The sequence below is a fragment of the Coregonus lavaretus genome, assembly GCF_964263955.1.
Source record: "Coregonus lavaretus genome assembly, chromosome: 13".
Lineage (NCBI taxonomy): Eukaryota > Metazoa > Chordata > Actinopteri > Salmoniformes > Salmonidae > Coregonus > Coregonus lavaretus.
Genome location: NC_140000.1, coordinates 43,380,586 through 43,407,400, shown reverse-complemented (window position 1 = coordinate 43,407,400; position 26,815 = coordinate 43,380,586). Strand labels below are relative to the sequence as shown.

The 26,815-nt window shown below is 42.8% G+C and overlaps 2 protein-coding genes across 2 annotated transcripts in view; one reads left to right on the top strand and one right to left on the bottom strand.

Annotated features, from left to right (window-relative positions):
• The first annotated feature begins 9,359 nt into the window (after nucleotides 1–9,359).
• LOC311140436 (uncharacterized protein) lies at nucleotides 9,360–11,664 on the top strand. The gene is made up of 3 exons (XM_084175494.1): nucleotides 9,360–9,816; nucleotides 10,328–10,436; nucleotides 10,630–11,664. Exons 1-3 carry the CDS (start codon nucleotides 9,371–9,373, stop codon nucleotides 11,155–11,157), a joined length of 1,083 nt encoding a protein of 360 aa, XP_084031620.1. The 5' UTR covers nucleotides 9,360–9,370; the 3' UTR covers nucleotides 11,158–11,664.
• A 5,776-nt stretch (nucleotides 11,665–17,440) lies between these two features.
• The window catches only part of LOC311140312 (CUGBP Elav-like family member 2), a 102,632-nt gene continuing 93,257 nt past the window's right edge, over nucleotides 17,441–26,815 (bottom strand). Inside the window, exons 9-13 of the mRNA XM_084175318.1 lie at nucleotides 24,278–24,385; nucleotides 21,089–21,268; nucleotides 20,566–20,709; nucleotides 20,214–20,385; nucleotides 17,441–18,522 (exon numbers count right to left, since the gene is read on the bottom strand). Of these exons, the coding sequence (XP_084031444.1) occupies nucleotides 20,258–20,385; nucleotides 20,566–20,709; nucleotides 21,089–21,268; nucleotides 24,278–24,385 (560 nt within the window). The 3' untranslated portion in view covers nucleotides 17,441–18,522; nucleotides 20,214–20,257. The remainder of the gene's footprint in view (nucleotides 18,523–20,213; nucleotides 20,386–20,565; nucleotides 20,710–21,088; nucleotides 21,269–24,277; nucleotides 24,386–26,815) is intronic.

Sequence of the window (26,815 nt, the reverse complement as noted above, 5' to 3'; positions counted from 1 at the left end):
CATTAGACTTAACAAACGAGGATCGGATGTCGTCAACCTTCTTTTCAAAGTGGTTGACGAAGTCATCCACAGAGAGGGAGGAGGGGGGGGGGGAGGATTCAGCAGTGAGGAGAATGTGGCAAAGAGCTTCCTAGGGTTAGAGGCAGATGCTTGGAATTTAGAGTGGTAGAAAGTGGCCTTAGCAGCAGAAACAGATGAAGAAAATGTAGAGAGGAGGGAGTGAAAAGATGCCAGGTCGGCAGGGAGTTTAGTTTTCTTCCATTTCCGCTCAGCTGCCCGGAGCTCTGTTCTGTGAGCTCGCAATGAGTCGTCAAGCCACGGAGCTGGAGGGGAGGACCGAGCCGGCCGGGAGGATAGGGGACACAGGGAGTCAAAGGATGCAGAAAGGGAGGAGAGGAGGGTTGAGGAGGCAGAATCAGGAGATTGGAGGGAGAAGGATTGAGCAGAGGGAAGAGATGATAGGATGGAAGAGGAGAGAGTAGTGGGAGAGAGAGAGCGAAGGTTGCGGCGGCGCGTTACCATCTGTGTAGGGGCAGAGTGAGTAGTGTTGGAGGAGAGCGAGAGAGAAAAGGATACAAAGTAGTGGTCGGAGACATGGAGGGGAGTTGCAGTGAGATTAGTAGAAGAGCAACATCTAGTAAAGATGAAGTCAAGCGTATTGCCTGCCTTGTGAGTAGGGGGGGACGGTAAGAGGGTGAGGTCAAAAGAGGAGAGGAGTGGAAAGAAGGAGGCAGAGAGAAATGAGTCAAATGTAGACGTAGGGAGGTTGAAATCCCCCAAAACTGTGAAGGGTGAGCCATCCTCAGGAAAGGAACTTATCAAGGCGTCAAGCTCATTGATGAACTCTCCAAGGGAACCTGGAGGGCGATAGATGACAAGGATATTAAGCTTAAATGGGCTAGTGACTGTGACAGCGTGGAATTCAAATGAGGAGATAGACAGATGGGTTAGGGGAAAAATTGAGAATGACCACTTGGGAGAGATGAGGATTCCTGTGCCACCACCCCTCTGACCAGATGCTCTCGGGGTATGCGAGAACACATGGTCAGACGAGGAGAGAGCAGTAGGAGTAGCAGTGTTTTCAGTGGTAATCCATGTTTCCGTCAGCGCCAGGAAGTCGAGGGACTGGAGGGTAGCATAGGCTGGGATGAAGTCAGCCTTGTTGGCAGCAGAACGGCAGTTCCAGAGGCTGCCTGAGACCTGGAACTCCAGGTGTGTGGTGCGTGCAGGGACCACCAGGTTAGAGAGGCAGCAGCCACGCGGTGTGAGGCGTTTGTGTAGCCTGTGCGGAGAGGAGAGAACAGAGATAGGCAGAGGCATAGTTGACAGGCTGTAGCAGATGGCTACAATAATGCAGAGGAGATCGGAATGAAATGAACTAAACATCTGGGAAAGGAGGCCTCCCTCACCAAAAAAATATAACTCTCCCAACTTCCACCTCAGAAACTATAATTGTTTCACTGAACCACCCGAATAAAACTCTCCCAACTTCCGCTTTAGAAATTAGAATTGTTGTAAGCTACAGCGGTTCAATGTTTCAAGGACTAGACTCAACTTACTTTATTCAGCTAGCTAACTATGACGCCATAGCTAACTAGCATGCTAGCATCCAATAACACACAGTTTAGCACCAATACTTGGTTACAACAAACTACCAATAGTGTGTTAACACACTAAACAGATAATTTGTGTCCGTGTCTAGTTCTTTCATAACGCAGCAATGATTAAACGTTGGCTAGCTAGCACAAAGATATTGTATTTAGCTACCACAGTACAGCCAGCTGGTAGTGTTGGCTAGCTAGCAATGGCTGCTGTGTTGACTTTGTTTGAAAAACGGCGTCGCTGCGAACGAATGTGGCTGGCTAAAAGGATATTGTATTTAGTTGCTACCGTTGCTAATAGCTACTAGCCAGCTAGTCCAGGAGGTGAGTTAGCTAGCTAGCTTCGTGCTACACCCGGCACTGCCAAATACAAAAGTAACCTACAATAACTACATACAACAACTACCCACAACAGCCCACGATGCCTACCTATAATACCTAATAATATACAGCCCACGATGCCTACCTATAATACCTAACTACAATCTAAATACATAGTTTAAGCCTTACTCGACAAAGCCCAAGCTATGTATAAAGCCAAACTTACCCAACGCCAGCTAACTGGGTGGCAGACTGCAATCAGTAGCTGTAATTAAGTACAGCAGCTACCAACCACCTAACGTTAATGCCTCGGATAATGAGGTTAGAAAAACAGCTGAATGGTAGGTAGCTAGCTGGCTCAATTACAGGTACTCTTAAGCGTGAAATAACATTGGAAACAACTAACCACAGTTGCTAAAAGTTACCAGTAGCTACCCGCTAGCTAGCTAGCTTTGTTGGTCCAAGTAGTGGGTTAGCTAGCACTCGTGCTTCGCCGGGGTCCGCCGAATACAATACTTACCTACAATAACCTACAATAACCTACAATAACTACCTAAGTAAACTACCTATAATACCTGACTACAATACCTACCTACAATCTAAATACATGGTTTAAGCTTTACTCAACATCATATAAGAAGCCAAGCTTACCTCCTGCTAGAGAAAACACAACCTCTCCCGACCACCGCAATTGATGGTCTGCTTCTTATTGGTGTCCTTTAGTAGTGGTGTCTTTGCAGCAATTCAACCATGAAGGCCTGATTCACACAGTCTCCTCTGAACAGTTGATGTTGACATGTGTCTGTTACTTGAACTCTGTGAAGCATTTATTTGGGCTGCAATTTCTGAGGCTGGTAACTCTAATGAATTTATCCTCTGCAGCAGAGGTAACTCTGGGTCTTCCATTCCTGTGGCGGTCCACATGAGACCCAGTTTCATCGTAGTGCTTGATGATTTTTGCGACTGCACTTAAAGAAACTTTAAAAGTTATTGTAATTTTCAGTTTTGACTGACCTTCATGTCTTACGAAAGTAATGATGGACTGTCGTTTCTCTTTGCTTATTTGAGCTGTTCTTGACATAATACGGACTTGGTCTTTCACCAAATAGGGCTATCTTCTGTATACCCCCCCCCCCCCCCCCCCCCCCCATTCCAGGTGACTACAGCATGAAGCTGGTTGAGAGAATGCCAAGAGTGTGCAAAGCTGTCATCAAGGCAAAGGGTGGTTATTTGAAGAATCTCAAATCTCAAATATATTTTGATTTGTTTAACACTTTTTTGGTTACTACATGATTCCATATGTGTTATTTCATAGTTTTGATGTCTTCCCTTTTATTCTACAATGTAGAAAATAGTAAAAAATAAAGAAAAACCCTTGAATGAGTAGGTGTTCTAAAACTTTTGACCGGTAGTGTGTATATATATATATATATATATATATATATATATATATATATATATATATATATATATATATATATATATATATATATATTTTTTTTTTGTAAATATATTTTCCTTTATTGTTTTCCCTTAACCCTACCATCCCTCCCCTAATTGGAGTAAACTAATGGACAACAACACTTAGGCTTCTACTTCCAGCTTATACATACTATGCCTTCGGAAAGTATTCAGACCCCTTGACGTTTTCCACATTTTGTTACGTTACAGCCATATTCTAAAATTGATTAAATCGTTTTTTTTCTCTCCATCAATCTACACACAATACCCAATAATGACGAAGCAAAAACAGGTTTAGACATTTTTGCTAATTTATTAAAAATACAAAAATAAAATATGACATTTACATAAGTATTCAGACACTTCACTCAGTACTTTGTTGAAGCACCTTTGTCAGTGATTACAGCATCGAGCCTTCTTGGGTATGACACTACAAGCTTGGCACACCTGTATTTGGGGAGTTTCTCCCATTATTCTCTGCAGATCCTCTCAAGCTCTGCCAGGTTGGATGGGGAGCGTTGCTGCACAGCTATTTTCAGGTCTCTCCAGAGATGTTAGATCGGGTTCAAGTCCGGGCTCTGGCTGGGCCACTCAAGGACATTCAGAGACTTGTCCCGAAGCCACTCCTGCGTTGTCTTGGCTGTGTGCTTAGGGTCGTTGTCCTGTTGGAAGGTGAACATTCGCCCCAGTCTGAGGTCCTGAGCAGTCTGGAGCAGGTTTTCATCAAGGATCTCTCTGTACTTTGCTCCGTTCATCTTTGCCTCGACCCTGACTAGTCTCCCAGTCCCTGCCGCTGAAAAACATCCCCACAACATGATGCTGCCACCACCATGCTTCACTGTAGGGATGGTGGCAGGTTTCCTCCAGATGTGACGCTTGGCATTCACACCAAAGAGTTAAATCTTGGTTTCATCAGACCAGAGAATCTTGTTTCTCATGGTCTGAGAGTCTTTAGGTGCCTTTTAGCAAACTCCAAGCGAGCTGTCATGTGGCTTTTACTGAGGAGTGGCTTCCGTCTGGCCACTCTACCATAAAGGCCTGATTGGTGGAGTGCTGCAGAGATGGTTGTCCTTCTGGAAGGTTCTCCCATCTCCACAGAGGAACTCTAGGGCTCTGTCAGAGTGACCATCGGGTTCTTGGTCACCTCCCTGACCAAGGCCCTTCTCCCCCGATTGCTCAGTTTGGCCGGGCGGCCAGCTCTAGGACAAGTCTTGGTGGTTCCAAACTTCTTCCATTTAAGAATAATGGAGGCCACTATGTTCTTGGGGACCTTCAATGCTGCAGAAATGTTTTGGTACCCTTCCCCAGATCTGTGCCTCGACACAATCCTGTCTCGGAGCTCTACGGACAATTCCTTCGACCTCATGGCTTGGTTTTTGCTCTGACATGCACTGTCAACTGTATGACCTTATCTAGACAGGTGTGTGCCTTTCCAAATCATGTCCAATCAATTGAATTTACCACAGGTGGACTCCAATCAAGTTGTAGAAACATCTCAAGAATGATCAATGGAAAAAGGATGCACCTGAGCTCAATTTCGAGTTTCATAGCAAAGGGTCTGAATCCTTATGTAAATACATTTTGAAAGAATTCTGAAAACCTGTTTTTGCTTTGTCATTATGGTGTATTGTGTGTAAATTGCTGAGATTTTTTTTTTTTTTTAATCCATTTTATAATACTTTCCGAAGGCACAGTATATTTTACAATAGTTATATTTGGTTTGTTTTTAGCCCCATCCTTCAGATCCACTCAACCCCTCCCATCTATATCTGAACACCATATATTTTTTAACTGTGCTGTGATCTTTCACTAAAGTTCTGAACCTTTCTATTCTCATAGATTCTACATATTGTAAATAAAAAAACATTTTTGCTAAGAGTATTATTATATTATTGATTGATTGACTATTACTTTTTAAATCACCCAGCAGTGCTATTTGCAGAGGGGGACATAACTTGGCAGGGGGTCTGGGGGCCCTTCCGTTTTTGGGGGGCAACTAAAGCACATTCCCTGCATTTCTACACAATCTAATATCACCCATGGCCTTTCTAGCCGTCTCCATTTAGAACAACAAGTAGTAAGCAAAAATGCCCACAGTCATCAAGCTAGGTAAGAGATTATTAAATAGGTTTAAATGATTGATAAGACTGAACTAGATCCATGATAATTCAATAATCAATATTGTGTTGCACCTTTAACCAATAGCCTAACAAATGAACAACTCTTACAAATAAAGTGCAAAGACAATTTTTGAATGTCTTTAAGACATCCTCTATATCAAATTTCAGCCAGACCGCCCAGCCAACCCGAGCCACCTACACACCCGACCCCCACCAGTCTAGTCAATAACTCAACTCTCTCCCCAACACAACTTCCTTCCCATCTTTTTTTTTTTATGTCTCAAGGGAAAGGTTTGGAAAACAAAAGTTGAATGAAAACACACATACACATTAAACACACATATAATTCATATAATATCATAGGCCTAATAGTACTGTAGAGCTCTTTTAACTTGCACACAATATAGCTGGTTCACCCAGTCCTGGCCCTGTAGCGCCCCAACCCAACACACCCCACTCAGCTTTAGGATCTTAGTGAAACATTCATTATTGGTTTCAGGTGTGTTAGGCCAAGGCCAGAGTGACAACAGTACAGCAGGCCCCCAGGGCCAGGACTGTGCAGCCCAGCAGCTAGGGATTTCCTAAATCTCCCCACTTGGGCATGTTTTCAATACAGACTCCCTTTGTCGTACAGTATTCCATATAGGCATCCAGACCTTATGAAAGTTGCACAGTATACCCTTAATCTTAAAACAAATCTAGTGATACTATACAAAACTTTACATTTCTTCCATACATTGTGGGAGGATAACCAACCTTCCAATTAATGGCAATGCATTTATTAGCCACTATAAATGCTAGGTTACACAGGTTCTTCTGATAAGTCTCCAGTATCAACATTTCCATGGAAACAAAAACAGGGAGAAGGGAGAATCTCTAGACATGCTGAGATAAAAGAACATACTCTTTGCCAGAATTCAGCCAGCCTTCACAAGACCACAACATATGCAAATATGTCCCATTTTGTGCTTTACACCTCCAGCAGAATAATACAATTTCTGAGTGCATGATATTCAGTTTCACTGGCATATAGTGCGTTCTATGGATGGTCTTAAACAACAGTAATTGATGTCTGAGATTATATGAACATGACTGGGTATTCTAACATATCTGTATCCAGGGATGCGGGTCCCCACAGAGATCATCGCGGCGCGGTCGGCATTTTTCATGCTGCAGGCGTAAACAGGCGGTCAGACAGACGATTTTGGGATGAACATATTTTTGTTGTCCCACAGATTATTTTGAAACGTTCCTCTTTCTGCTTTGTATGCGTTAGCCTACCTATTGTATTAAAAGCAAATTTTTCGTATTATTCACACTCAGAATTCGCTGATTCAACTTCAGTAGCTTAACTCTCCTAGTTGGGCGTGAGTTCAAGTGCGCCTAGTATGTGTGGTCTCATTGAACTTGAGTAGGCTGCCTACATGGGCAGAGAATCACGTGGCAGTTAATTTGAATATGAAATTAACTTAAAAATGATTAGACTGTAGTTTACTACAGTGTCTGTAAATAAACAGATAATTTAAAGAAGTGGAGGGCGCTCAACCAACGTGTCGAAGTGCAGTCAAAAAATGTAATCATGATTGAAAAGGAAAAGGCACAAGGCGCACATAGGTTTGGCTACTATGGTGAGCGAGCGTTTCGCCTTTTCATTTTCAATAAGTATGGATTACCCATTTATTTGTCTCAGCCTGCAAATCGTCCTCCTAAAAGGTAGACTAAATCCTATAGGACTATGCAAAACGTAGCAAGTGTCATTCTTGCTGCCTCCAGTTCAGCCATACCTGTGAGATCAGGAGCGCGTGTGGTCTCAATTAAATAGAGTAGGCTATAGCCTATGTATACATCGGCGGAGAAGCACGGGATTGGTTGATATTGGTTGATATAGCTCAGTAATACAATGCAAAGGCCATGTGAGAATCTCTGGTACTTTAACCTATTTGTTAAGTTGTTTTTGCGCATTTGATATTGCCTATAGGGCGCAAAATTGCTGGGACCATGGCTGGTGAGCTGCGTCACATACGCCTAAAATAACATTGCGGGAATGCGGTTGGGTTTGGGACCAGTTCTTGCCGTAGCGGGTGGGAGTCGGACAGAAAGCCAGCGGGTGGAGGCGGGAGCGGGATGAAGAAACCGGTCTCGCGCAGACCTCTATTGTGCACCATGACAGTGAAGCCTGTAACGTTAGAGCTGTTTATTACTGTGTCAGTGTGAAAAGTAGGGAATTAGCTATGGAAACTGACATATCAATAAAGTTACATTGACATACTGACCAATACAACTCACACTGCACTGAAAAAACGTCAGAATATCAATCTTCAATCGTTTGGCCGATGGTGTCATCGTTTGATTCAGGTCTAGTTTGATTGAGGCAAACATAACGTTACCTGATGTAAGCCAACTTTTAGCCAGCTCTCTCTCTCTAACCGTACATCAACTTGCGAAAGCTTGCCAAGTTCATTTCCTTCTGAAACGTGACAAAACAAAGGCTACAAAACATGGCCATACAAACAACAGCTGTTAGATAGTAATAATAGCCACCTCATATTGCTATCTGACAGATAACTATAGGCTAGAGCTGACCTGGCTGTGGTAGCTACTCACTAGCGTAGCTTATTCATTCACCTCAGTCGAGGGGGGATGAAACATTAGCTAACGTTACATGTCAGTTACAATACTAGCTCAGCACTGCGAATAAACACTAGTTTTTTTCTTCTGTTAAGTTAAACAGCAGTTACCTTGCCAGCTACATCAGTCAACTAAAGAGTAGCTAGTTTCTGTTCCTTTATCAACTTGGTGAACTATGCTCAACTCTCCCGTGCTGGTCCACACAGCCTGTCCAGTGTTGCCAACTCCTCAGTAAGGAAAGTAGCTATTTGCTGCCTGTTCTCTCTCCCTTGCTCTCACTCTTTCCTCTGTAGAAGTGTCTGGAAAGTACAGCAGGAAGTGTCTTTACTGTCCCCATAGGGAGTCTGGTAGAGGGAGAGTGTGGCAGTGTAGTGTTGGAGGTTTGTGCTGTGCAGGTATCCCTGTAGGGTGTCTGAACATTTATGGGTGATGTAAACACTTCTGCAGTGGCGGCTGGCCGATAGAGGGCGCTAGGGCGCCGCCCCCTTAAATAAAATTATTTTACAAAATAAAAAAATAAAAAAATAAAAATAATAATAATAAAAACATCAGTATGTCAATATTTGTGTGTTTGAAATATGGAATGCACACAGTAATATGTGTAAGATATGATAGAAAATCATATTCGCAACCTTTCCTCTGCCTGTCAAACGCCTCGTCAGCTCTGGGCGATACAGAAAGTGCCCCGAGGAGGCGGGTCTACGTAGCAGTTAAGCCAATTGCTAATTTAAGATATGAATGTATGACATAAAATGTAGTCAATAAGCGATCTTAAATCGAATCCAAGGAGGGCGATTATTTTATCGCCCCAAGCTCGCCCCTGATAAAATAAGGACCGGGGTCCAGTGACGCCATTTTTACTAGACAACAATGGCGAACGCAAACGTTACTCCTCCAAGACCCAACCCTAACTCGGTGAAATCTCTCCTCCAAGATCCGTTTGAGAGGAGAACTTTGTCAGAGAAAGTTCGGGTGAAAGAGCTGGGCCCAGATCAACCTGACCTCTCAATCAGACAGCAGGCTAGCGAGAAAGGGAAGCAGTATATGCGCGGCTTCTCCCGTAGCTGGTACACCAGGAAGGCTTGGCTAGCTGGGTGCACTGATGCTAATGCTTTATTTTGCTTTCCGTGCTTGCTTTTTAAAACGACGGGGTCAGATTCAGCATGGACAGGTACCGGAGTGAGGGATATGAAGCACCTGTCAGAGAAGGTAAAGAAACATGAGAACACCAGGGCACACATGGACAACTCTGTAAAGCTAGCTGTATTAGGAAGGGTGAACATTGCTACGCAGCTGGATGACGGCCACAGGATTGCGGTGAGGAAACACAATGAGGAGGTGGATAAAAACAGGCACATTCTATCCAAAATTATCGATTGTGTGAAGTTCTGTGGGGCTTTTGAGTTGGCCTTGCGTGGGCACGAGGAGACTGACTCCTCAGACAACCCCGGCATTTTCCGGGGCTTAGTGGATTTTGTTGCCTCCCTCGACAGTGTGCTGGAGGAGCACCTGAAGACAGCTACCGTTTTTAAGGGCACGTCAAAGACGATACAGAACGAGCTGTTGGACTGTATGCTGTCAATGCTTAAGGATTACATCCTGGAGGAAGTAAAGAGTGCTGATTTTATCGCCATTCAAGCTGACGAGACGACTGACGTTTCCACCCACTGCCAGTTGGTGCTTGTGTGAGTGATTATCATAGAGCCGTCACAATTATATTTGTTTTAGTATTTTAAAAGGAAAGAGAAGACACAATCAGACGTTGATAATAATGCAGGAAAGTACTACACAGTTTGTAATAATTATTCAGGTGTCCACCAGGTCAATTTCTAGAAGAGGCCTAGTTGTTATTGAATATTAACTTTATTGCTAAGTGAACAGCAGAACAAAATTATGTTGCATCCCTCTCACAAATGTAATAGAAAAAGGCTTTAAAACGTAATAACATCAGTTAATTATGTACATCACAGGTTAAAAGCAGTTACTAGACATAGTTTGTGTGTATATACACACTGTCTGTCTGTCTGTCTGTCTGTCTGTCTGTCTGTCTGTCTATATATATATATATATATATATATATATATATATATATATATATATATATAAAAGTCACTGGTTGTGTGTTGAGGGGGAATTACAGTGAGTTAAGAAGTCTGATTGCAAGTTATCAAATTAAACTTTATTTTTTGGACCCAGGGCCTCAATTCCCTCTTTGTGTGGGCACAGCGTATCTGACGAGCAGCAACAGCCCATCAAGCGACGGAGGATGCTGGGACCAGGAGAACAACAGAGGTTGGCTATAGAGGTAAGTTGTGATGTAATTGTCAGTGTTTCCCACCTAGAACTTTTTTCAGGCCTGGTAGTACGTAGCCAAAACCCTGAACAATCAGCACCTTGGTAATCATATACTTGAGTTGGACATAGGCATGTGTCAGTCAGGATCACTTGCATCAAAATAGCTTAATTGCAAATTAAAGCTGATGATGTATCTTTTACAGGTATGTGATACCATCCTGAGTCATGCCAAAGAGAGGTTCTCCTTCACCCAGCACCTCATCAGCGCAACACTATTGCACGGAGAGTTGTTCCCACAACACAGTGTGAAGTTCCCCGATACAGCGCTTGAAACAACCGTGGAGGCGTACCCCATGTTGAACAAGGCCAAGCTCAAAACCGAACTGTCCCTCATCTATGAGAACAGTGAGTTCAAGGCTTGTAGTGGTGCAGTGCCCCTGTACCAGTTCTTCATGGAGAACAACCTTCAGAGCACTTTCACAGAGACTGCCAGCCTCCTCAAGATCCTCATCACCACACCCATGACAACTGCTGAGTCAGAATGGTGCTTCTCTACACTGAAAAGGATCAAGACCTTCCTGAGAAACAGCATGACACAGGATCGCCTGAACGCTCTGGCCATGCTCTCCATGGAGAAGAAACTTGTCAGGGACATTCCTGACTTTAATCAAAGGGTCATTGAGAGGTTTGCCACTCAGAAGGACAGACGGGCAAAATTCCTGTACAAATAAGATGACAGACACACACACACAGAGCAGCTCTGGCCGCATGTTTCTTTGTATATAGTTGACCTTAGCATAAAAAATCCAGTTATATATGGTACTCTAGAAAGTCTTAATAGTGTCTTTGCTAATATTACTGTATATAGGTTGTTTTGTATCAATTAATTGTTGCAGTTCTGGAGCACATTAACAATTAGTCACATTTAGTATGATCATAAAATACTGTATGCTATTCTTCCAGTCAAAGGTTTGAGTTCATCCACTTGATATCCATTTCTATATTATACATCCTTTTATACAGTGTAAGATTTCCTATAAACTTTATAATAATTTCATGTTATTGTCCACTTTCCACTCTGTTCTGACAGCATGCCTGTTGCGTTGCCTGTTTACTACCAATGGTGAAAAGTTCACTTTAAATGCAAATGAAAGGCTTGGGTTTGTGTAATATGTTTTTGTGTAAGAATGCCTCAACTTTTTAATATTGGCATTAAATAATTACTGAATGTTTCACTGAGCACTGCTGTCCTGCAGTTTGTGTTAAAATATATCGCGATGGTTACAGGAAAAAAAAAGTATGGCACAGCCCCACCGAGAATATTTTTCACCAGCCGCCACTGCACTTCTGTGTCTGACAGTTCTCTCAGACTTTTCTATTGTATAAACATAGTGCAGTGTATTACTTGTATATCTTTTGTAACTGTCAGTGGCCTACTGTTTCACTACTATTTCACTCATATTAGTATATGAAAACCCCTTCAAACAGTCTTGCTAGTGTCTACTACTATCTTGACAGTACCTTGCCTGAATACACATAAAGAAAGTGACCCTGATGGCATGTGTAATGAAGAAATTAGCATCATCTGATGTTTGATTGATTGATTTGACAATTAAAATGTATATAAAGCCGCTCCAGTTTTAGTGATATGGATTACCTGGTTAGACATAGTACTTTACCATGTTACTTAGCTGTTATGTGTTGGAGGATCTTACCTGACATGTGGCTGTAGTCTCCAGGTGAGGTCAGAGGTCCTAGTGAGTGTGCACCTACCTGATTGGCCCTTTTTGATAGCAGGTGATGTGATGGTAGAGTTGCTTTTGCAGTCCTGGTTGCGAAACTCAAATCCGGTGAAAACACCTTCCTAATATTGAGTTTCACCCGTCCACCCCAATTTGTCGGGGCATGGACTCTGCAAAGTGTCGAAAGCGTTCCACAAGGATGCTGGCCTATGTTGACGCCAATGCTTGTGGCTGGATGTCCTTTGGGTGGTGGACCATTCTTGATACACACAGGAAACTGTTGAGCGTGAAAAACTGGATTCACCTGGTCAGTCTATGTCATGGAAAGAGCAGGTGTTCTTAATGTTTTGTATACTCAGTGTAGGTTTGGATATTTACCAGGTTGAGCGTGTGTAAATTGTGAAATAACAACCCCACAATTATGTCCTTTCATAATAATGCCAACCTGACATGGCACAATTGGAGCAATTTTATTTGCGTCCCCCTTTTCTGTCAGACAGGTAAAGCATTAAATGTGCTTTTTTAAAATATCTGTTCCCCACCTCCTTTGGCTTTGGATTGTTGAACGGAAAATGGATAACCACATTAGAGAAGAAAAAAAACCGGATCCTCTTTCTGAAATTATAGGCGAGATTATGATAATAGTAAATCTATCTACGGTTAAGATCCACACGCTATATGCATTTTATTGTATGTCCTCCCTGAAACCCACAATCAATATTTCATAATAGGCTTGGTTGAGTATTGCACTGATTAAATAAAAAAATATTGCTTGATGCAAAGAAAAACAGAATCATTGCAGTTGTTTGCCTCCAGCACCAGCCAGACCTCATTTTTGTAGATATAAATTGTTGTGAGGTGTAGAAATTAAGGGTCCTGTAAATGTTGCAAGACACACAGTGTGATCCTTCTATAAAGTACACACGTCATTCTTTAATTGGATACATTGTCATAGGTCAAATTGATAGTGAATCTACGTTTAGAGGGTGTACCTTTGACTCTTTCCTTTCCTATTTCTCTATGCATTGGGGGATGCAGTAGTGACACTGACACAGTACAGAAGTGGAGTTGGACACAGACATATTAGACAGACCATGCCCAGAACAGTGTACAGCACAGGCCAATCCCTGATGAGGGAACCCTCACATTGGCCAATAGCAGCCGTTTCCTAATCAGAGACAGCAGCAAGACCTGCCCTCTTTTGAAACCTTCCGGCCAATTAGGTAGTCAGGCAGAGACACATTGGAGGATGATGCTAGGCTCAGAGCTCGTTTTATGATAATTCAATTGTTGTGAGAGTGATTAAGTAAGATAACAGTTTGTGTTCCTACAACTCACAAAATCCTGTCAGGCTATTTTCTTGTTGAAAGACGTTTCATTATCATGGCCTCCAAGCGCCATAACCTAAAGTAGCATTTTGTTTTACAAATTTGATAGAAAATTTGATTTTTCCCCAAAAGGTGATGAACTGTCACAGCATCTTGGGCTACACAGTAATATACATACACACACCTTGATGTATATTTACCATGTTTAGTGAGGACACCATAGTGAGTTGTCACTTGGGGATGAAATCAACTGTACTATGTGTAAAACAAGGAACAAACACTGGAGAGGAAAAGCGAGATCGAGAGTGAGACAAGGAGAGATAGAGACGTGAAACATTACAACATCAGACAGCCACTGGAACACAACAACAACCACGCACAGAGAGAGACGAGTATTAGGAAAAATGGTTTAATATCGGAGACAGAAGCAAATAACTGCATCACACAAGAACATACGTTTACAAAAATAATTCTGACTGCTTCAGCTACACGGTTAGTTCACAGAGGACAGAGAAACCAGAAAAATCTAAAGAAACCAGAAAAATCTAAACAGTTAAAAGCAAAAACCTCTAATTAGTTTATCTCTTTATTAAACTAATACATTAATCCACTGAAGGTGACTAAATATTTATATTCCTAATTGTTTTATCATGTAGACGTCACAATACAGAAGTTAAATGAAACTTACCGTTTTTATGTATAGAGAAACGGCTATAGCTATTTATAAGCCAAAAAGAAACCAACACTCGCCTAACCCCTCTTTGCGAAAAGAACAACACTGAAGTAAGGCAAAATAATACGTTAATTAATTAAAGAAACCAAGCCAACGTTCTTCTAGAAAATCGTATATCAAAAGACAACTTTCTTGATGCCAGCTAGAAATCATACTCGGGAACCAGTCAACAAAGGTCAGGCCACATCATGAGGCCAGACAGGTTTGTTTTTCTAAGAGTTTTTTTGTTGTTTCCTTTAATCTCCAGTATAAAAAGTTTCACTGGTACAAAATGCATAAGTACAATCATTTGTAGAAATAGGAAAGCCTGCATTTTTTGTACTTTTCCAATCCCATCCAATGACAGATTTCGAAGTGTTGTCAAACAAACATACATCACGCTTACAGAATCCACTGAAATGCATTGACTTTGGCTTCTCTCAAGACAATACTTAAAACTATTGAAATCCTTTAGAATCAAACAAAATGATATTAATCTACAGACAACACGCTCTTACGGCACAGAAAGAGAGAGAGAAAACAAACATTTCCCCCCAAAACTTGACATAATAAGCCAAAATGCAAAGAAACTACACATTTTTTTTTTCTTTTTCTTTAAAATGTCATTGTTTGATAAATAGCACTTCAGATAAGTAAGAAAGAAAGAGAACAGAGAACTGAACAGTGACAAGATTGAAAGATTACAACAAGCATCGGTGATGACAGCCCCTGAGATGTGAGGCACTCAACAGACACTCCTGTCTAACGGTCTGTCTGTGGAGGACCCTCTTGTGCTTTTTCAGAAACATCTAACAGACTGCAACTTCAATCAGACTACACTGTGCCAGCCCGCTGTGTGTGTGTATGTGTGAGTCAGAGATTTGGGAATTGGGGATGCTTAAGTTCTGTAAAAACACACAAATGTCCATACATTACCGTCTCCCAAAGCATAAGTAGTTGGCTAAGCGATGAACTGAAAACAAACAGAAAAACTAAAGTCTCTACGCCCACAACACATTATGCTGTACCGTGAGTTGATGTAAATAAGTTGTCTGTTTATGTTACCTAATGTATTTAGAGTGCAAACATGTTCCTCAGAGAGAGGATTCCTGAAAGGTCTTAGGCCTAATACGGCAGCTGTCTTATAAGGAGACTACAATCAGCGCACGTTAATGACAAAATGGTCTATTAACACTGATATGTGTAGTATGACATATTGGCAATCCTGATGACTTTTATGCAGGTAGTTATAGCTGTTTTTATGGCACTACTCATGCTTACTGCTTTAGCAAATGTCTGTAAGCGTACTCAATTTGATATGCTATGTACTCAACTGACGTTTGGCATTGACTTGGTCATTTGACATGGTAAAGGCTCTGCCTCTTAGCTGAGACTGTTGTTTTGCTGTCTAAAAACTGAAGAAGATAGCTACTCTTTCATCTAATTTTATTTCCCATCTGCACTTTACTAACACTCCTCCATTTGGCTCGGTATTTCAAATGAACCTTGTTACTCTGTAAAAAAGGCGATGAAACGGATAACAATAACTTATTTATTTTCCCTTGGTTTTCAGTTTGAGAGCCACACTAAAGAAGAAGACGGCCATTTTGCTTCTCTACTCTGTGTTGTGGGACAAAATGGTGACATGCTTACCCAGAGTTGGAGAAGCTGGAGGTACAGTACAATACAGTACACTTAGACTTGGCAAACACCACCTACTTACATACAGATGTTAGATCCTATTAGACAAGTCTATCGATACAACACTCCCTGGTTAAGGCGACTGGTGAGTTTTTGTATAAAATAGTGCTGCGTTTTGCAGACCGTAAACTAGGTTTCCAGGGAAGGGAGTCGGGGCAGTTTTACAGAATACTGAGACTGACGGACAGACAGCATTGTGTCATGTAAACGGATTGACTATGAGAATCTTGACATAATACTTTGGCATCTCAACACTGTTTTGGCCAGTTAGACTACATCACACAACATTTACATTAGGGCAAACATATTTATGTAATAATGGTGTAATTATCAATACTGGTACATGTCCATCAGAAACTGTCAACTGAAGAAACAACAAAACCAAACCGCTGAAAATCATTCTGTACTATCAACGTTGTTTAGTCTGGGTCTGGGCAGGGTTTGAGGCTTGTGTGTGAAAATCTTGCCCTTCGCTTACCTCATGAAAGCAATGCATTCATGCCGTTTGAGGTGAAACAAACATGACCAACAAATAACGATGCCCCCCTCCCAGTCTGTAGCAACTTCAACTAAAAATGTATCCTTGATTTAGGTTATAATGAGAGAGATGAAGCTTCAAATAAGGCTTTAAATGTGACTCTCAACTGAAAACGGAACTCCTATGGCGTGAGTAAGAAACAAAGAGCACGGATGAAGCGAGAGTGTTTGTGTATGAGAATGTGAGTGTGTTCATGTGAGTGTTTTCGTGTAAAGGCTTGTGATAAGGCTTTGAAGAATGCTTTGTATAATGGCTCATGTGAGAACTGTGTGTGCGAGTGACGTTTGTGAGAGAGAGCGTGTGAACAGTAATGTAAAAACTGGTGGGCAGGGACATGGAAACTGGACTGTAGAGGATCTCACACTCAGGGGCTCTCATACACAACAACAAAGTAAAGTTAACTGTGAGGTCTGCATGAGTGTGTGTGTGTGTGTACGTGCGAGTGTGTGTATATATAATTTATATATATATATATATGTATGACACATGGGCACTTTTTACATCTTTACAAAAAAAGCAAAACATTGACAGTTTCAGGCAACAAGACCACAGAATAGCAAGTTAACAAACTATTTTTTAAATCTATATTTTTACATATGAGGGATCCATACAAAACACTTAATAAAATACCCATGTTATCAAATAATTTCACAAGAAATACACTGACGCGCTATAGACAGGATGTACCTTCAGAATTTGGCACTAAACTCCACCGATCTTGTCTTTTTTTCTTTATAAGTAAAGAAAATCACATTATAATGAACAACAAAACACATCTAAATATTGTTTCCCACGATAGAAATAAAATTATAATAACATTGATGCTTCACAAGCCGACATGTTTTTATATATATATATATATATATATATATATATATATATTCATATATATACCTTTTAGGAATTTTATATAGCTTATTACCCAACAAGAAATTTTGCAAATTGGGACTACTTAAAAAAAAGACAAAAGGAACATTTATAATAGTATTCATATGAAAGGCTTTGTCTATTGTTCAAGTAAACAGATTTTTTTAGTCTTCTCTTTAAAAACATGAGACACTTAAGACTGTCAGACTTGTAATGAAACCAAAACTAAACTCACAAGAAGCACCAACGTTAACGTGGGTTACATGTATTTTCTTTTTTTTTCGCTCTATACATTTAAACAGTAGAAAATATAGGTCATTTCTTCATCATGTGCATTTAAACCACGGATTGTCTATCTGTGAGTCAGTTCAGCAAAAGGTGACACGTAGGTAGCATTTCTCCCCCCCAAACAGGGCAAGTCTTTTTTTTGTTTACATTTTTGTAATACCTTAAACTACTCTAGAAAAAAGTGGTTCTATATATACTTTAATGAGAAACAGAGCCACTTAAAATGGCCTTATCAAAAAACTTTACACTGCCTGAAAAATGTAAAAACAATTACAGAGCTCTGAGAGAGTCTAATATTGATCAGACAGTTTTTATTCAAAACTGTTTGGAAGTAGTCTATTTTTCATCGAAACCGACAGTGTCCGCTTCTGGCCTCATATTGCTAGTGGAGCCAGAAACAAGACAGCATGCCAATCCCTGTGCTGAACTTTCAAGTTTACTTTAAATGAAAAAAGGAACAAAAAGTAAACCCAACATAAAAGAAGGAAACTAAACAAAACTAAGTAAATCTAATGGAAATAATTTTGCCACAGGGTTTTTCTGTTTTTAAAAAGAAACGTTTTGTTTTTGTCTGTAAGAGTTCAGTCTTTTTGTATGAATGATGCTATACTTTTTCACATTGATTCGCTCACCCCCTCCCTTCTCCCTCCCTCCCCTCCTTCATCCACAATGTACCCCCATCCACCCCACCTCCCCAAAATAGAACAAAATGAGGTCACATGCAAAAAAAGTCCAAAAAGGTCAAGCTAAGTTCAAAAGGTCAGTAGGCGGAGACCAGGTTATGATCAGGTGAGCTCAGAAAAGACATCAGAAAACAATGACGGGACGATGAGACTTTTTTGTTTGTTTTTTGTTTTTTGGACGCCACGCCACAGAGACATGCTAGGAAAACGATGAGCTAACAGGCATGGAGATGGGTTCTATAGGAAGAAAACAGGGGAGAGGAGAGAGTTACACACAGAACAGAGAGCCAGGGCACCACAATACTACAGCATTAAAATCAGGAGAACAACAAACAACAAAACAACAATGCAAACCACCAGGTCATAACGGCAACACCACTCACTACATACACAATTGGCAAATTTTTTTGATCTCTTGTTATTTCATTTTTTGTACAAAAATGATATACAATTTGGATTAATACTAACAGACACACGCACACACATTTACGGTACAAACACACTATCACACACTCATACACAGAGCACCCAAAGTTAGATCCATCAATACCATGTGCTCCTAGAGAGCAAGGAGGATGGATTGTCATTTGGGAGAAACTGTTTAAAAGTTTTTGTACAGTACAAACGAACGAAACATAACAAAACAAAGACGTGAACAAAAAAACTAAACGCAAGGAAAGGTTGAAATTTGACAGATGAAGTATCGATACTGATGGAGAGAGAGAGAGAGAGAGAGAGAGAGAGAGAAAGAGTTGATTACAGATGTGATGCACAGACAGAGAGAGGTGTGTGTGAAAGTGAAGGGAGCAGAGGCAGAGCGAGGTGTGAACGTGGCTCTGTTCTAGAGAATTCTACAGTTCCGAATTCCAGAAGACTACTTGACAAGGTTCTATTCTAACGGATTCTGTTCTTTATAGGAGTCCAATAACTTAACGATAGGCAATAAATAAAATCTTTTTTTTTTCTGAGGCAGTAAACATTTAGTATAAAAATATAACTGCTTTTTTTTACAAATAAAATGTACAGGCCTGTGGGTTTCGGTACTTTGAATGTCTTTTTTTATCTCTCAAGAAACATCAAGTATTTTCAGTTAACTTTCCTCCCATACATTTTTTATTTCTTATAGCCTTCATCAGATTCTGGATGTTACTTTGAAAATGTTCTAAACAATATCCCTTTCAACAAAGACCAATGTGATCTGACCCAGAAAATCATAGTATCTTAACATTGTTTTAGTGTGAAATAAACATTCTCCACATAAAGAAATAAGACTGGAGACCTGATAATAATGAAATAGCTGGAGTGTTTTGATAGAGGAGTGTATGGGATGCTGTCGTTGACTGACTAACAGGTGGGAGGCCACTACGTTTCGTTTTTTAACCCTTTGTTCCCTGGTGTCTGTCAGCAGGCATCAGGGGTCAGAGAAGCAGCGGCGGTTGGCCCATAAACCAACACCAGGAGGTCAAGGGTCATGTGCATATCGGTGCGTGGTGTCAGAAATGAACCCTTTATATCGTCATTTCATCAGGCCTCAGGTTCACAAAGAGAACAAACAAAATCATATAGCTTCTGGTTTTTTTCTTACTCTGATTTTCGAGTAACGAAATTCTTCTCATAACAGTATATAAATAATCACGTAGAAAATTAAATGTTTTACAACTGAAAAAGCTACCCATGATAGCTACTTTTTTTTTATGTGGTACAAAATAAAGGTGGTAATGGAAGCGTTCATGTGAAAGATAATACAAAAAAAAATCATAATAGCAATAATAAATAATACTACTAAACAAAAAAGCTCAAAAAAAGAACACAAGGAGAAAGTAGTGTCTCCCTCTGGTGGTCAAATGTTGTCTCCCCCCTCCCTCCCTCCCTCCCTCCCTCCCTCCCCCAGTCCCTGTGTAGAGGTCGTGGCTCGTATGGGGACTTACCCTAGCAGTGGTAACATGGGAGCAGATAGGCCCTACAGCTAAGATCAGTATGGTTTGCTGTCGTTCTTGGAGCGCTTGAGCTGCACCTTCAGCCTCTTCATGCCGATCTGGAAGCCATTCATGGCCTGGATTGCTGCCTGCGCCGACACGGGATTGTCATAGCTGACGAAGCCTGGGAGGCAGAGAGGGAAATGGACAGGGTACAAGAGGAGAGAGCGAGAGGGTACACAAAAGGATGTAGGAGACGTAGAAGAAACTCAAATGATTGAAAATGAATACAACATGTAATTCATACACAGGTGTGCGTGTGTGTGTGTGTGTGTTTTCAGTGCGTTAGTACTGGCGGACGTACCGAAGCACTTGCTCAGGTTTGTCTGTTTGTCAATGAAGACTTTGGCAGAGACCACGTTTCCAAAAGGCATGAACATCTGCAGGATGTCCTGGTCTCCAAACTCCTGGGGCAGGTGGTAGATGAACAGGTTGGCACCTTCTGGCCCTAACAGGAGAGAGACACGGGACAGTACAGGGTAAGGGATAAACCCAGAGATACAGAGTAAAGAGATTATAGAGAGTTAATGCATACATCTTTATTCCACTATGCTCTCCCCTCTACCCTTAGTGCTCATCCTGTTTCTGGCTACCGGTGGTTAGTATCGTTGTTGCATTAGTAATCTCGCTAGACAGCTTCTTGTGCAAGTTAGACTATTGCAGTCGGGACTGGCTGTATCGGGAGGGCATACCTCTCTCCCAACACTCCACCCCTTGATTCCTTCACTTCCCCCTCAACTCTCCAAAACCCCCTCCACCCTCCTCTTGCCTCTTCCCTCCCCCTGTCCCTTCCCCCCGCCCCCTGGCTCCACCCCACGCCCACTGACCCTCTTTCTGGCTGCCGGCGGCACCTTGCTGCTGCAGCAGGGACTGGCTGTAGAGGGTGGGCAGGGCTGCAGCTGCATACTGCTGGATCCCTGAGTAGGCTTGTGTGAGCGCGTCCATGGTGCCCGCCGTGCCGTTGGTCAGCCCCGCGCCGCCCAGGCCTCCGTTTAGGGCTGCCATACCTGAGAGCATTTGAGCAACTTTACATAAAACCCAACAATAAAAAAAAGAAGAGTGCACTTACTCATTAGAGCTCCACTGCAGGTTGTGTTTAACCACACACACACTCATTATACACACACACTCATTATACACACACACTCATTCACTCAACATACATAAAGTACATACTCATTCACTCAACATGGATACATACATACATACATACATACACACTCATTCACTCAACATACTGTACCAGTCAAAAGTTTGGACACACTTACTCATTCAAGGGATTTTCTTTATTTTTTACATTTTTCTACATTGTAGAATAATAGTGAAGACATCCAAACTATGAAATAACACATATGGAATCATGTAGTAATCAAAAAAGTATAAACAAATCAAATATATATATTTTTTGAGATTCTTCAAAGTAGCCACCCTTTGCCTTGATGACAGCTTTGCACACTCTTGGCATTCTCTCAACCAGCTCCTCTGAACAGTTGATGTTGAGATGTGTCTGTTACTTGAACTCTGTGAAGCATTTATTTGGGCTGCAATCTGAGGTGCAGTTAACTCTAATTAACTTATCCTCTGCAGCAGAGGTAACTCTGGGTCTTCCTTTCCTGTGGCGGTCCTCATGAGAGACAGTTTCATCATAGCGCTTGATGGTTTTTGCGACTGCACTTTAACAAAACTTTCAAAGTTCTTGAAATGTTCCAGATTGACTGACCTTCATGTCTTAAAGTAATGATTGACTGTCATTTCTCTTTGCTTATTTGAGCTGTTCTTGCCATAATATGGACTTGGTCTTTTACCAAATAGGATTATCTTCTGTATACCACCCCTACCTTGTCACAACACAACTGATTGGCTCAAATGCTCAAACTTTTAACAAGGCACACCTGTTAATTGAAATGCATTCCAGGTGACTACCTCATGAAGCTGGTTGAGAGAATGCCAAGAGTGTGCAAAGCTGTCATCAAGGCAAAGGGTGGCTACTTTGAAGAATCTCAAATATAAAATATATTTTGATTTGCTTAACACTTTTTTGGTTACTACATGATTCCATATGTGTTATTTCATCGTTTTGATGTCTTCAGTATTATTCTACAATGTGGAAAATAGTTAAAATAAAGAAAAACCCTTGAATGAGTAGGTGTGTCCAAACTTTTGACTGGTTCTGTGCATACATACATACATACATACATACATACATACATACATACATACATACATACAGATAGCACTTCTACAGGACAGCACTTCTACAATACACAAAAATATCACAATGTAAAACACATTTCAAAACATTTTTTACAGGATATGTAACTATGCACAAAATATGTATTTATTTTATCTCTCTCACACACACACTCACACATGCATAATACACTTGTCCTACACGTAATATACATTAAAACACGTAACACAGAGGTGAATGGAGAGCCTGGCCTGACCCATGCAAACTGGAACACCACAGCAGAAATAAGCAGCCAGCCGCTGAAAGATCACCATGACAACATCCCTAGGCCCACCCCACACACACTGCACGACAACACACACAAGACACTCAAGGCCTAATGTACGAGTTTAACATCCACACTTCAGAACTCGCTAGTGTACTCAAGAACCAACATCTCAATCTCCTCAATCTATCGCTCTTTGATGTTTTCACCACCCACACAGAGGAGAAATCACCTCACTACTGTTAGACCAATCAGACCCCAGACCAAGTGTCAAACACCAATCAAACGGCACGTCCCTGGCATGCCCCCGTCCTTATTTGGCCATTTAGAGGGTAAGGACGAGCAGCGAGGTAAAAATGACAGCTACACTTGTTAGTGTGGCTTTACTGCCTAGCAGGGCAACAGTCTGAGGGGGTCGATGTTCCCAAATGTCCCGCCGCCCGCCACCATCTGACAGAGATGTAAATGATGACCACGGCGCTGGAAATTATAGGTCACTCATTTATTCCGGAATAATTGCACCGCTGACCTTTACGATTCAATTAAAGCCTAGATGTGCTTAAATGAGAGGAAGGGAAAGAGGGAAGAAGATTAATGTGAAACTAGCATTCTCATCGTGTTTGAGCGGTGGGGTGATTTATAAAGCGGATATGGCAACTGTAGAAGAAGCAGGAAAAGGTCAGGGGAGAATATGTGGAGAATGGGCTGGTTTTACAGGATCTCTGCTGTCATAACAACACTGATTAAGACTACACACTTTGACTTTCCCCCAGAGGTGTAGCAGGACATGACAGGACAGAGACTCTATGTGGCCATCAGAGAAACTCACTAACATGGCCTGCTACGACTACTGGGACACAGCTCATCTCATAAATATAGATTGAGTTACTACAACCTGATGAAGGCCACAAACTGAAGTGGAAGTCCACTTCCGTACTCTTCCTAGAGTTGCAGAATATTTTCTTCCCTTAACCTCTACTAAAAGGTTTTATTTTTTGGTTGAAAAAATTAACCTCTACTTGTACACGAGTGTGCAGATTCACTAGTGACACGTACACGACACCACACAGACGTGAAGCGACATCAGCACGCTGACAAAGTGACAACATAAACACCAGCACTCTTACAACAGGCACCACCCTGTGTGACACAACCAGGAAGCGGATGGATTAATGAATAGATGGATGAATGTATTGGTAGCCATGGTCTTTGTGAGGATGTGGTGGGTTAGGGAGGTGCAGCCTGGAGCATTAAGCCAGGCTGAACAGGTGATTTCTTCGGGAGAGGACACAGAGAGATGCCACATAGCAAGGCTACCATGGGCATAGTTTACCACAGTGACAGATCTTTTGACCCGGGACTTTGGTGGACTTTGATAGTGTTTAGAGTACTGTCTTCATATCATTACCAGTGTTATTATTAAGCATGTCTGTAAAACATACTGGAGGTGGTTTCCAGATATGTTTCTCTGCAACAGCAGCGTATCTCTGTGTCTGAGCGATGGTGATGGCGGTGGTGGTGAGATGAGTGGTGAGCGGCCGATGGTCGGTGAATACTCACTGTTGACGCTACCTGCTAGTGCATTAATGTTGTTCAGCCCCATGGTGGCGCCAGCGAGGCCCTGCAGAGTGCCCAGAGAGGTCAGAGAGTTCATGCCCGAGGAGTTGGCTGTGGTGCCCGCTGTCGGGAAAGAGAGGATACCAGGGGGAGGAGGAGAGGAAGGAAGAACAAGACAACAAGCACACGCGTTAGAGAAGCGGAGACATCCAAGTGGACATTTTAGTGATATAAGCAACAACATCCTCCCTGCTCAGACAAACTGGAGCACGGGAGAGTGGCAGGCAGGGAATAGATATGTCTCTGCCCTCATTCAACACTGAATGTCCTAGAAATGAGTGTAGCTGCCAGGTAAGTGTACATATAAAGATCCCTCACACATATGTACTGTAAATGCAGAGCAGGATGTACACAGTAGTTGTGGATGCGTGTGTAGCTATGAAAAGGTGAGGGACTTGGTTGTTTTTTCTTGAAGCGTTCACGTAATGACCAAACCTAAAGCAGGCAGACAGGCAGGCAAGAGCGCAAGCAAGAGTGCCAGACGACCAACTTGTCATGAGCCCTCTCACTCCACCGGGTTACCACCGTATTTGTTTCCACTATCTTCCACTCTGCTCACCACTCTCTCTCTACTCAGCCTAACTAGCTCCACCTGTCCCTGCTCTGCTCGGCTCTAATTACTCTGCCAGCTGCGCTGCATTACCCACTAACCTCTCCCAGTATTTAAAGTCCTGTCTTTCAGCTCTCCTTTGTCAGATCGTCTGCAAAGCTCACACCCGGAACCTGTTTGCTCGCGCTTCTGGCTCACCCTTGTTTTGTGACCCCGGACCTGCCTGATTCTTGGATACTCTTCTGCCCCAGGAAAACCAGACCTGCTTTCTGCCATTACGACTCCTGACTACTCTTCGATCCCGGTAACTCTGACCAGCCTTCTGCCTTGCTACTACGTATTTTGGATTCCCCTTGAACTGTACTGCTGCCTTGTTTCATTCCGCCCTGTTGTGTCTGTGTCTCCCCCCCCCAGGACTTCTGGACCACCCACCACCGGCTTCATAGGACGCATCGCTGCCACTGGGGGGGGCACAGACCCAGCACATTGGACGGGACCCCTGTTACCCCTGGAGCCTTCATTCACTCCCTACTTCCCTTTTCCCTTAAGTTTAATAAACTTTCTGGTGTGTCGCAATTGTGGTCCTCTGGTCGTCTGTCTGAATCGTGACAGTACGATCTGACCATTATGGACTCAGCGCACACTTTCCCCGACATGGAAACCGATGAGCATGAGCAGCAGTTCCAGCAGCAGCAACAACAACTCGCCATGATCTTTCAACTCCTCACCAACCTTACCCCAGCCAGTCTGCCCACCAGCCCTGCCCCCGAGTTACCTGCCCCGGTCATTGCAGCCGCTGCTCCGGAACCCAAGATTGGAAACCCCGAGCGGTTCAACGGCGATTCAACCCAGGTCCGGCCATTCCTGACTAGCTGCCGACTTCAGTTCTCCTTGCAGCCAAGGACCTTCGCCACGGAGGGGGCTAAAGTTGGGTATGCCATCACTCACCTGACGGGCCGAGCTCGACTCTGGGGAACAGCAGAGTTCGAACGTCAAACCCCCGCATGTGCAACCTTCGACCTGTTTGCTGAGGAGATGCTGAAGGTGTTTGACCTGGATTCACCCACCGCAGAGGCGTCTCGTGAACTGTTCAGTATTCGGCAAGGCAGACGTACAGTCGCAGACCATTCCATCGACTTCCGAACCCTGGCTAGACGAAGTTCTTGGAACACACCATCGTTGGTGGACGCGTTTTTCCATAGTTTGGCTGACTATATCAAGGACGAGTTGGTCTCCCATGAACTGCCTTCCACTCTTGATGAAGCCATCGCACTGACTGTCAGGATCGACAGAAGGATACAGACCCGTCGTCGTGAGAGGGGGCGCCAAGGTCCACCTACTACCGGCATTCGGAGAGATCCGACTGGGCTCCTGTCATCTACTGCCACTCACCCAGGTCAGCTTGATCAGTCTGAGCCTATGGAGATTGGGCGAGCCTCTCTCACTCCTGCAGAGCGCCAGCGCCGCTTCACCTCAAACCTCTGCCTCTATTGTGGAGGTGATGGACATCGTGTGGTAACCTGCCCTTTAAAGGGCCGAAGCTCACCGGGCATAGGGGGAGTCCGGTTGAGTTCAATGACCATCCAGTCCTCCGACCGCAAACCCCTGCTGCAAGTTCACCTCCGCCTCTCTGACTCAACTCACACCCTGGCTGCTCTGGTGGATTCTGGCGCCGAAGCCAACATAATGGACATCAAGCTGGCACGCCAACTGGGACTGGAGAACCTCCGTTTGACACCTCCTATTCCTGCCCGGGCACTGGACGGACACTTACTCGGATCGGTCACTCATGTCACGGCCCCGGTCTCGATGGGTCTGTCCGGAAACCATCAAGAAACTATCCAGTTTCACCTGCTCCCCTCTCCAGGCCAACCCCTCATCCTGGGTTACCCATGGCTCCGCCGGCACAACCCTCAGCTCGACTGGGTGAC

Excerpts from the sequence above, each read along its gene's own strand:
- LOC311140436 (XM_084175494.1), top strand. The coding sequence starts at position 9,371 with ATGGACAACTCTGTAAAGCTAGCTGTATTAGGAAGGGTGAACATTGCT. Across the intron at positions 9,817-10,327 it reads CACTGCCAGTTGGTGCTTGT|GGCCTCAATTCCCTCTTTGT; the intron begins GTGAGTGATTAT and ends TTTTGGACCCAG. Across the intron at positions 10,437-10,629 it reads AACAGAGGTTGGCTATAGAG|GTATGTGATACCATCCTGAG; the intron begins GTAAGTTGTGAT and ends TATCTTTTACAG.